The sequence below is a fragment of the Gymnoscopelus braueri genome (assembly GCF_963280865.1).
Source record: "Gymnoscopelus braueri genome assembly, chromosome: 3".
Taxonomy (NCBI): Eukaryota; Metazoa; Chordata; class Actinopteri; order Myctophiformes; family Myctophidae; genus Gymnoscopelus; species Gymnoscopelus braueri.
In genome coordinates, this window is record NC_137612.1 from 4,272,341 (window position 1) to 4,284,971 (window position 12,631).

At 40.4% G+C, this 12,631-nt stretch overlaps 1 protein-coding gene across 1 annotated transcript; it reads left to right on the forward strand.

Annotated features, from left to right (window-relative positions):
• The first annotated feature begins 3,500 nt into the window (after positions 1–3,500).
• Positions 3,501–5,739, forward strand: msx1a (muscle segment homeobox 1a). Its single transcript, XM_080425219.1, has 2 exons — positions 3,501–4,075; positions 4,452–5,739. The coding sequence occupies exons 1-2, from the start codon at positions 3,625–3,627 to the stop codon at positions 4,865–4,867; spliced, it is 867 nt and encodes a 288-aa protein (XP_080281345.1). The 5' UTR covers positions 3,501–3,624; the 3' UTR covers positions 4,868–5,739.
• Positions 5,740–12,631: the final 6,892 nt, after the last annotated feature.

The following is a 12,631-nucleotide window of genomic DNA, read 5'->3' on the forward strand; positions in this document are numbered from 1 at the left end:
AAAGGGCCATTGTTGTCTCCACAGAAAGTTGTCTTAGCCCTTTTCATGCAAAGTCTGTCAATTTGGACTTAAAAGACATAAAAGGCCCAGTTGATGTCAAAAGGCATTTGATTTTAGGCAAAATATTTGCACTTGGTGAAAGTAAATAACTTTCGTCGGGACAATGACAAACATCTACATGAGAGTATATTAACATTCACATTTAAATGCCATCCACTCCGGTTTATCTAGAACTTTAGCACGCGCCAGCTATAAATAAATAATTGTGTTGGAGAGTGTATTTCTATATTAATTCATTCAAAATGATTTGATTCATTTGTCACATGACCGCTGCTGAGAGGGTCGGGATCTTGATGCTTTCGCGCATGTCAGAGCCTCAGCATTTGAGTGGGTTGAAGTTAATTTGATCGCGATATTATGATGCCGTTTAGAAAGATGAAAGGGACAGCCCGGCAGTCTCCTCCGAGATCGCCATAATTATAGATAATGTATCCTATTTCAAAGCAATTAGCGCAATCAGGCGGAACGAGGCACTTTGCTGCCAGTAAGTAACAATGTGCCTCACGGTCATTTAAAGCTTCCAAATGCCATTCATTCACACTCCAAAGCTCACAGGTCTGGCTGCTTGCAGTCCATTGACTCTGTGAATTTAGCAGGTGTATGTGTTCAGAAGTCATATACCCTCTCTAGGCCATTGGTCCTCAAAGTGGGGTCCCCCAGGGGTCCTTGGTGTGGGGGGGGGGGGGGCTTGCAGCACGTCACGAATCTGCTATTTTTGAAAATATTTGAAAAAATATCGAAAATGTTGAATAATTTGGATTATTTAAAAAAAACACATATCTTCTCTTCTGGGACCTGGCACAAAACATTTTCATATGGGGGTCCGCAGCCAAATACATAGCCTTTAGGGGGTCCTTGACATGAACAAGTTTGAGAAGCACTGGTCTATATGTCAGAGAGCAGAGAGAGCGTCCCTCTTATAAATCTCTATGACAGTTTGAATGTTGTAATTACACAGCTATAAGTGAAGAATTTACACTGGGTACAACCGTCCTAACTTTAATCACCACATAGCCTGCAAAGGAGCTGAGGAATCCTTTTCAGTTTGAAGGGGCTCTCTCAAAAATAATTAGTGGGAAGAAGCGCTGACCTTTTCTGTGAGTCAGTAGCCTACTATTACACCAGCTCATTTGAATAGTTGGAGATGGCGTGCAGTGTGGAAAGTAACTAAGTACTTAAGTACTGTACTTAAGTACAATTTTGAGGTATTTGTACTTCACTTGAGTATTTCCAATTTAGTTTGTAGATTTAGATTATTATTACAAAACGTACATTAACCACTTCAGCCCCATACACATCTACAAACTCACAATGAATGCAATGGGACATTCTGCAAATGGGACATTCTGCACAATGAGTACTTTTACTTTTGGTACTTTAAGTACATTTTGATACCAATAATGTTTTACTTTTACTCAGGTAAATGTTTTATTCCGGACTTTTACTTGTAACAGAGTATACCTCCAAATAGCAGTATTGATACTTTTACTTAAGTAAAAAACGTGAGTATTCTTTTTCCACCACTGATGGCGTGTGATCGGGCTGAGAAAGCTAATTTTTCATTCTGAATAGCCTAATGTCCCAGGGCTAGGGCGGGTAAAGGAGGAGGAGGCGGGCTGCACTCTTGATGCGGGTTCAACTTTTTTCAATAGTCTCCCTAAAGTCAAAGTGCTTTGATCACGCCGCTGCTGGCGCCTAAAAACAACATAACTTGTCTGCCTATTAGGGAGACTGACAAATCGTGACAGATTGTTTATGCTTAGCAATTAGCGACGCATACGTTTTTTCCTGAGAACGAACGAACAACACCGCAAAAGGGAGAATAGTTTCATCTTTTCATCGGTTTTCTTCTAAAGCAAGTGTTTGAATATGAAATGAGATTATGAGAAGGAACATTTTTGGATAGTGATGGGATTAAAGTTAATGCACTGATAAGATGACATTTTATGACAACACTAGATTAGATCCAAGCACGCCCAACGGGAGAAGTTGGAGAACAAATGTGTTTTATTGTATCATCAAGAGACTGTATAAAGAAGAGCACCTATATGCTACATGTGCATGGTTGATGGTTCTCACACTTTTTCCATGTCAAGGACCCCCGCACTGATATATATTTGTCCGTGGACCCCCATCTGAAAATGTTTTGTGCCAGGGACCCCCAGAAGAGAACATTTTCCAATGTATTCATTTTGATATAATTCATCAAAAATAGCAGATCTACAAGCTTGCAGCGGGCACGAAGTGACAGCTGTGAGCTTGTAGATCTGCTATTTTTGAATACCCAACGCAAATGGTTAAAATGTTTAAAATTATTGTGATGCTATATTTTTGGCTGGGGACCCCCTGGAACCCCCCCAAGGACCCCTGGGGGTCCCCGGACCCCCTGTTGAAGACCCCTGCATGGAGGCCTATAGGCTACTACTTGAAATATCCAGGTAAATCAATGACAGTCCTGGGTTCAATCTTTCGCTGGCTATACACACGCTATCCTTCCTCCCCCTTCCTCGAGACTCCACACAATTTTTTGACTTTAATGGATGTAGTCAAAGGAGGAAAGAAATCCCAGTGATCCCTCCTCCCCCAAGCCCGATAATTACCCCTAAATGACTGCGAAGGCCTGTGTGTTTCGATCTGATTAGAGCCCCGCAGCCATCAATAAACAGCGCGCTGCAAGAGACCCATCGCATAAAGGAAGGCAGTAAACTATGTTGTGCAATATTCAGGACTCCCATGCATGCACCATTTCAGGTTTTAGCATAATAGCCTAATAGTCCTCATAGTGAACGATTTTCCCTCAGAAATAACAAAGATACATTTCCCATGGACTTGGGATGGTAACAAAAAGCATTTCTGTCTTATAGGTTTAACATTAAAAACAAAGCTATACCCCATGGTTATTAAAACCTATAGGCTATATCAGACTCAGTGGTTCTCAAAGTTGGGTCCAGGGACCCTCAGGGTTCATTGAGGGAGTTCCAAATGGACCCTAAGTTACAAGTATGTAACTCTGGGAGTGTAGAAATGGGACCAAATGGACCCTTACGGGTCCATTTGGTCCCATTCCTGCACTCTCAGAGTTATGGGGGTCCTTGAAATTAAAAAGACTGAGAACCACTGCAGGCTAGGCTATAACAAACATGCCCATAGCATTAAGTGTAGCCTACAAGTAAAGCCTATCAGCACAATCATCTGTCGGGTTAAACGTTTTAGTGGGAATTAGCTCTTTAATGAATGCTGTCAAGCAGGAGTTGCTTGGGTTTATCTGAACTCGGTTGTAAAATAACTATTGTTTACTTTCCCAGTCAAACAGCCGAGTCTGTTGCTGGAGTGGGATCAGCCGGGCCGGCCCCCTCTCGTCTCTGATTGGACGGCGCGCTCTCCACGCCTGCCTTATAGCAGCGCACGCCAATTTGGTCACATAAACATGAGGATGCCGTCACGATAGGAAGCAGCACAACTTTCTGCGACTCCTTTCTCGGTTATATACCCACGACTGTTTATTTTTATTTTTGTATTATTTTTTATTTATTTTTACCTCCAAGTAGAAGTCTGGACCTGTGTATGGCCCCAACTGTCGCCATGTCAGCTTTAACTGTTGGCTTGAAAGCGGAGGACATCGTCGCCTCTCGATCGGTTCTCGTGAGCAGCAGAGGAGGTGAGATGCAGACGGAGGAGACGATGGGTTCGGGGATTAAGCCGAAGGTCGCTATCCTCCCCTTCAGCGTGGAAGCGCTGATGGCCGACAGGAAACCGATAAGCAGGGACTTGTCGTCGTCGTCCGCGGACCCGGCGTCGAGCATGATCGGCGCCGGGACGTCCCAAGCGCACGGCCCCAGGATGGGTTTAGACTCTACGGTTACGTCTTCTTTGGCCATGCATGGCTCGTCTTCGTTTTCGGTCGGCGACATAATGAACATGCAGCAAGACGACGTGCTGATTAAACCGGAGAGCCCGGACAGTAACGATAGGAGTTCTTGGATACAGAGTCCCCGGTTTTCTCCCACGCCGCCACGTAAGTTTTTTTATTATTTTATTTTTTTTCTCAGCATGCATGCGTAACTAACAACCGTGACGTTACATTTTTTAGTATTTCATCTTCACAATCTCCATTTTATGATTTGTTTAGGATTTTCAAATCTGTCAATGATCAAGACTATATCATAGACATTTACCTTTGTAGAAAGTAAAAGTCATCTATGATAGAAAGTAAAAGTCATCTATGATAGAAAGTAAAAGTCAGACTCGATAAACTACATCTATGATAGTCTTGATCCGAGGCTAGTAATCTGACATGTTGGCATGCCATAGCCTACTTTTTTTCGCACCATGGTCGTATCGAGTAGCCTAGTATACGATGCTAAAAACGTTTCATTTCATTTGTTACACAGGACGGTTGAGTCCCCCTGCGTGTCCGCTGAGAAAACACAAGACGAACCGAAAGCCGCGGACGCCGTTCACCACGTCCCAGCTGCTCGCCCTGGAGAGAAAGTTCCGCCAGAAGCAGTACCTCTCCATCGCGGAGCGCGCCGAGTTCTCCAGCTCCCTCAACCTGACGGAGACTCAGGTCAAGATCTGGTTCCAGAACAGGCGAGCCAAGGCCAAGCGGCTCCAGGAGGCAGAGCTGGAAAAACTGAAAATGGCAGCCAAGCCCATGCTTCCCCCGGCCTTCGGGATCTCCTTTCCCCTCGGCGCGCACGTCCCCGCGTACGGCTCTCACCCGTTCCAGAGGCACCACTCGTTGCCGGTCTCCCCGATGGGTCTCTACGCGGCTCACGTCGGATACAGCATGTACCACCTTGCCTGAAAAAAACAACAACCTCATTTTGCCAGTCAAAGCTGACGCTTCTCTCCATAATGCCATTAAGTTCAAGGAGTGGAGAAAAGACTTTGGTTCTAATAAGCCTTCTTTGACTTCTCATGTCTGGACAGCCAAGTAGGCCTATATATGGACAAGTATAGGCTATTTTGCCACACAGACAGTGTGTCAAACATAATAGCCCCGTCACTCGCCACGGTCCATGGCCATGTTAGACCAGCGGTTCTCAAAACTTTTTTAATTTCAAGGAGCCCCATAACTCTTGAGAGTGTACAAATGGAACCAAATGGACTCGTATACGGGGCGATTTGGTTCCATTTGTACACTCTCTAGAGTTACACAGCCGTAAGAGGCTATTTAGAACCCCCTCAAGGAACCATGAGGGTACCTGGACCACACTTTTGAGACCCACTGAGTTAGAGTATACAGTCGAGTCACCTACAAGGGCTATTTATGCAAAGGTATACCAATAACAGACTTTTTACGCACACCCCTGACGTTTTGCACCAACAAACATAAGAACCCCAGGTAGGTTGGGCTCTCATCACTTAATGTGGACTGCTGTCACACTGCATACACACACCATACATGTTTGCATTCATATCAATGCGTTAAGTAGTGTGTTTGAATCCATACTGATTCCAGTGTGTCTGTCAATGAATGCTCTTTGCTAAATTGGAGAACCACAGCATTTTCTTTTTCTTTTTTTTTTACAACAGCACTGTCTGTTGTTGGAATGATTCCCTTCGGAAGGGATTTGTGTACTGTAAAATAATGTATATTTGAAGAATATCCTCATTTATATTATGAATATATTTGTGACATAAATTAACAATAAATTGTTTATTCTTTTTCATTAAGCAGTTGTTCGTTTTGACTGACACTTTCACTTAGCAATATACGTTGACTAGGGTTATTAAACAGAAGAGAACAACCATTATTTTAGTTGATAAATTAAATATTTCATAATTGTATATATTTTGAGTAATGATCGATGGCTTAAAGAGATCCTCTGACTTTGGGCCTATACAGTTGAGAGGTGGGTGCTTCTGCACAATGGGATATTGGTTAGTGTCTAAACATAAAACCTTTGACTGTTAATTACACAGAAAATAAGAATGGCAATCAGTCCTACTGTTAACATTTCTGATGGTTGGATTGATTTTATATTACAATAGTAATAGTGTAGCTATATTATTTTTCCTAGGGTGTCCGCAGCAGGTTAGTGTGTAGACTTGAACATGTGACCCAAAATAAACATGCATGCCTCCAAGTAGGCCTATAGTCCACAAAACCTTGTGAATATTACCTTCTTATACAACTGAATTCTGTAAAAGAATTGTTGTAATATATATACCTTTCATAACTTGCATTAAGGTCTCACATTGATATGTTCATTCTGGGCAACACGTGTATATCCCATATGTCGCAGACAGTGCGTGCTATAGGATAGGCCTATAGAAGACCATGAATTTAAACTTGTCAAGTGTCATTGCACTAAGCAAAACGTGGAATGTATTTCTACAGCTGTTGCCCATTGCTTTGAAATAACCAACCCAGATTTTGTTGGCGCCAGAAGAGCTCAAGGGGCGGGGAGGGAGACCAGTATCGACAACTTCAAAACACTCATGATAAATGCACAGATTGGTTCTAGAGCTAAATTGCTTGTAAACGATTCGCTAGTGTGTCATTATGTAGTATTTCGAGTGTAAAATGAACCAGATGACACTGAGAAGCATGCATGTCATTCGAACACATAAATGCAGAGCACTTGACATTCCTGGGAGCTGCAGAGGAGCTTAATAAATGTTCAGTCAATTGCTGCTATCAAGAAGACTTAACCATTAAGACCGTCCTGAGGCGATTTTACAAATCTCTTCTAAATCATAACAGTTTTAAAAAAAAAATCTGCTGCTATATATCTCAAACTTTTGAATGTCAAGGAGGACCCCCAAATGATATGTATTTAGCCACGGACCCCCCCATCTCAAAATAATTTGTTCCAGGGACCTCCCCAGAAGCAATGATTTGAGTTACAAATGTTCGCTTAAAAAAATATATATATTGAAAGATTTGCACACATTTTCACGATTTTCCGAAAATAGCAGATCTACAAGCTCATAGCTGGCACTCGGTGCCGCGCTATGAGTTTGTATATCTGCTATGTTTGAATAGCCGAAGAAATGTGAAAATGCACAGCCCGGTCTTTATGGGTTTAAGACTTAAATAACAAAACAGGTTATATGAGATAATATGAGGAATTACAGGCCACTCTACGGCAGTTTTGAAGGCTTTTCTCTTGGCGTTCCTTCCTTTCAGGCAGGGGTTAAATTGGAGTAAAATAATTGCTATAATGAGCAAAGGCAGGCAATCTGCCGCAGACGGAACGCGGCTCCAGCGAGGCTGTAGCTCCAGGCGAGGCGGAACTTTTATCATTCCTAAAATGTCAACGGGGGACTGACTGGGACGAGCAACCTCAACCTATAAGCACCCACCAACCAACTGCTGCTGTTTACAAAGACACTGACACATTCAGTAGGCTATATAGCCAGTGCTTCTCAACCTGTGGGTCGGGACCCCCACATGATTTTTTTGGGGGGGTCCACAGACGACAGTGAAGTGACAAATGTTAATATGCCTCAACAACAACAAAAAGAAAGAAAAGACAAAGACCATTACTGCATCAAAAGTAACCAACAAACCATAGCCTACTCTAAAAACTGGTCAAACATTGGCCAAATTGTCAAATAATATGAGACAGAGGCAATCGTTTTGAAAATAGCCGATCTCACAACGCCTTGCGAAGCTATAGGCGTTGTGAGCTTGTAGATCTGCTATTTTCACAATATTTATCTGTGGAACCGAGTCAAGCTAAATATGATTCCTACAATTCCAAGTGCTTGTGAGGGGTCCCCAGTTCAAATATGACTTTTTTCGGGGGGTCCCCAGTTCAAATATGATTATTTTGGGGGGTCACGGCCTGAAAAGGTTGAGAGCCACAGTTTATCATCGTGAAGTCATAGAAAAACGATTTCACAGTTTTATTTTTATTTGTATTTTACGTTGCCACACTAAATATTTCCCACGATATATATATCGCCCTCCCTCCAGGACAGGCTCACGGACTCGCAGCTCAGTTTCAGGATCAATTAATAATACGTAACTACAAGTTAGAAATCACACGGATGAACGCTCTGTCTGAAAGGAGAGAAACTTTAAACAAAGGAACCAAATGGCATCCATCCATCGGTCCTTTCAATTCTCCCTTTCTCTAGTTCCCTGCTATCTTGACAGAAGCCAAAAAGAAACAAAAGCCAAAGGGGCTGCTATGCTATCATCAAAGATCATAGATATACATGCTACTTATTTCGCTGTCCTTTCACAGACCTTGAAGTCTGAGAAGAAAATAGAAAACGAGCCTAATTTTGTTTTTTTGAGAGGCCTGCACAGGTGTTTTATGTTGCAACCATAGATATGCCGCTCTGTAAATTAAATATCCAGTCTCATGCTTTAAGTTGATTCTACGCAGACAAAGTTTATAAGTGAAATAATGGATTAATTTAGGCTAAATTGCTAATTGAGTTATTTTCGTGATATAGGTCCGCAAATAGATTTCGCCCACTAATTTAATCTGGTTATATTTATTATAACTATAGGAGTGTGAATGAATGTCACCAGTCTAATCAGGATTAGTCCTTCATGTTTCTAACGTGTTAGTAGACCAGCTTGATTGATTGAATACTTTATGAACAGTTTGCAATTAGTACAGAGATACAATTTACAATGATTGTTAAAAGGATAACACGAAAAGCCCTGGGGGCTTGTTTCCATTGTGGTCCTGTGTATTCAATTCATTAAGACATTTAAAGACATACAATAATAGACAATAATAAACAAGACATAATCAACACTAGTAGCAATGAACGTATAGGCTACGGTAAACATGAAGACACGCTACCTAATCTTAGCTATAAACTGAATATTATTAAAGCCATGCGCAAATTCCTTGTTTTACCCTTCAAGTCACTGAATTTTATATTCTATAAAATGAAGATAACTTTTGAAGTTGCAAACCTTGTCGTTTTAAAGTTGTTCCCAATCATGTTGTCCTCATGGGTCTGAGTTCTGTTATGTAATTTAGAAATAGACTCAAAGCTGACTTGATAATATGCTACTGCTGGACTAGAGAGGATAAAAATTGCTTATGCTGCTTTCATAGAAAACGTAAATGTATTTCACTTCAATTCAACGGGGAAGGAACATCATGCAGAAATGAATACATAATAATCTAATGAAAAAATATGTTGTAGTTGTAGGCCCATCATAAATAATAAAATTAAACATTCGGAACTGACTTAATTGAAATAGAACTGATATTTTCACGTTGCCAGTAAGGCCCATCATAAACCATGGGAATTCATGTGATCTTTCCGCATCGTTTCAAATACCACACTACCACCTTCCGTTTAAAGTCGGGGTAGCATAGAGCTACTGATTGTCCTGAAGCCGGTCACCCAAACAGCAGCTCAATCTATAGATAGACTCCAACAACTTTCACTAAAAAAATCACTAATAATTATTTATAAGCAATTTTTTTCTCATCCTCTGTCCAAATGTATGGGCGCAAATTAAAATGGACCAACGACATTGGGGAAAAGTTTGTAACTACACATATTACACTTTTAAATGTGGAGAGCCTGTAGAATGTTTTATTTCTATGTTATAAATTAATATTTAACATGTTGCAATTTTAAGTCGTCTAACTGCTTGACATCGCCATTTACATGCCAGGACTGATTCAATAGACTGCTACTCGGCACCCGCGTAATGGTGCCTCTTTCAGGACTGAGATTTGTGCAAAAGAACTGCTGAGCAAAGCGTATAGACCTACTGCAACTGAATGTTAGGCAGGTCTTACTTGTGAAAACATATAGGTTTATGGTCAATATGCGTATAGACTAGTACGACCTAAAACATATTCATCGCAATATTAACAGCCTATTGCCATTATCCATGTCTTAATTACTGTTCTCGTTAGTTGTCGTATTAAACATGGATGAGTAAAGCTCTACTGTTTTGCATGCAATTTATTAGGGAACTTGTACAATTTTGCCCTAAGTACCTTTCAAATATATATATTTGTTTTAACATTTTGGACAAAATAGCCAATTTTACATCGAGGTGCCCAGATGTCCCTATAGTGCCCCTATCCTGTATCCTAACACATGTAGCAGGCTATTTCTCTTCATTCTCATTGAGTAAAATCACTCGATCCCTGTTTGTAGAGCACGTTCACACATGGTCCTGTTTGTGCTGATTCTGAACAAGAATTGCAACGCATCTCGGAAGGAGGTGAGATACTCTATCAATTAATCAATTAATCAAATCGGTTGCTTCAGATGGGTCGTCGTCCACAGTTGGCTTGTATATTATTAATGTTAAAAACAGAGGCTATATTAGCCTATGTTATGCATTAATGTTTAAATGCATTCAAATAGACCCGGCTCCGCTATCCATATAGCGTCGTGCAGTGGTGGAAAGTAACTACGTACATGTAGGCCTACTCAAATACTATACTTGGGTATTTGTACTTTACTGGAGTATTTCCAATTTCCAATACTTTTACTTCTACTCCACTACATCTCAGAGGCAAATATTGTACTTTTACTCCACTATACAATTATGTGTAAACTTTAGTTACTAGTTACTTTGTAGATTTTGATTATTATTACAAAACATACATTAACCACTTCAGCCTATATATACATTTCAGCTATATGATCTGCTATTTTTAAAAGATTTGTATACATTTGAAAACTTGAAATGGGACATTCTGCATAATATACTTTTGGTACTTTAAGTACATTTTGATGCCAATACTTTATTAGTTTTGATATATTACAGTATTGATACTTTTACTTAATAAAGTACAAAATGCGAGTACTTTTTCCATCCCTGCAGTGTAGCTTGCACTACTGAAAATGGGCCCCCACAAGATGTGGCCTATGGCCCAGCCAGCCTTCCAGCCAGCAGTAGGCCTATACAGCCTCTGCACACACTGGTCATCATCAGTGACTGTTATTGATTATTGATGAGACCAGTGGTACTTTGCGGTTCCGTCAAGACGACAGCAGTGAAATCAGGCTGTGTAGCCTAATATGAAACAATCCTTAAACAGTAGTACCAGGGGTCTTCCAACAGGGGGTCCAGGACCCCTAGGAAGGGGGTCCTCAGCGTTACTGCAGGGGGTCCACCAAATCTTTGAGTGATGGGGTCTCTGCTCTACATGTAAAATGTTTTGAGACAACTTGTTGTGATTTGACACTTTAATAAAATTGAATTGAATTGAATATAGCCAAAAATCGGCTATTTTCTGAGAGTTGATGTAGGGGGAAAAATAGCAGACCAAGTACAGAGCCAATGTTATTTTTTTTGTTATCAATTGTTTTTATTATTATATCGACAATACAATCATTTCGAATTTTTCAACAAAAACAAGATACAAACACATACACAAGAGCCAACAGTTGACTAAATATTGAGTGTTCAAAAGGTCTGACTGAAGATACACATTAGCATGAATCCATATAATAGAAAAGATCATGTGTGTCAAACAATTTCATAAAGCTATCTATGAAATCTATGAAAAAGTATATGTGCTGCGGGCTGGGGGTCCCTGCTTCATCTCTTTCTCAGCTAAGGGGTCCGTGGACTGAAAAACATTGAAGACCCCTGCAGAATAGTCTATTCTCCTTGGGTCCACTAGATGGCAGCTAGAGCCTTAGTAGGCCTATCTTTGCTCAGATTATGCTACATAGCAACCATTTGACTTTGTTTTGCCAGGAGTCTCTTAAAAATAACTTACAACCATTAGTTGGTCTTAAAGTGAAGGAAAAAAAGAAAGAAAGAAAGAAACATTGCCACCCCCCCTAATTTATTCATCCAACAGTTGTTGTCTTTCTTCACACCGTTTTGCTACATTAAGAGTCCTCAAATGACCCTCTCTTGGATAATTACTTCAACATGTAACTAAATCAATGAAACAGTTGTACATTTATAAGGTACATTTACTGCCCATAGGTGGGGCAACTTTCATCTGAGAATGTTGATGCTCAAATACTGTGAAATACAAATGGCATCTCCAGCCAAATGTATTGTGTATAATAATTACCACCACTGGTGGATATAGTGCCAATCATCTATTGGGAATTTAAGAGGGAAACATTTTCTTATGTGGGCTAATGAGGCAGCATTTGTTTTAAGATACAATAAAAAAAACATTAAATGTGATGGAAAATTGCCTGAAACCTCTATAAACAAAATGATTAAAACACACAAAATACAGCTTCACTGAGCCTTTAATTTAAATACGTTTCTGATCTGTCTTTTACAAGGCAATTTATTTCAGCAAAGCAGAGAATCATTTCTGTCACCCTTTGGCTAAATTAGTAGGCTTTTTACAACGCAGCACTTAACATTTTTTTAGTGCAATGTCACAGAACATAAAGTTGTGAAATTACCCGATCCCCTGCTGTTTAAATGTTGTGTTTTCTTTTTGGATTAATGCTACAAAATTAAACTTGGATCCTGCATTCCCTCCAGCATCTAATGATTACCAATCAACGAAGCAATTACGCTTTACAACTGTGTGGCCTGACTTCTAAACAAGCCTCCTGTCGCTGTTTCACAAGAAATACTTTTTCTTTCTTTTAGGAAGGTCGTATTTTCCCTGAATTTTACTGTGACGTGTTA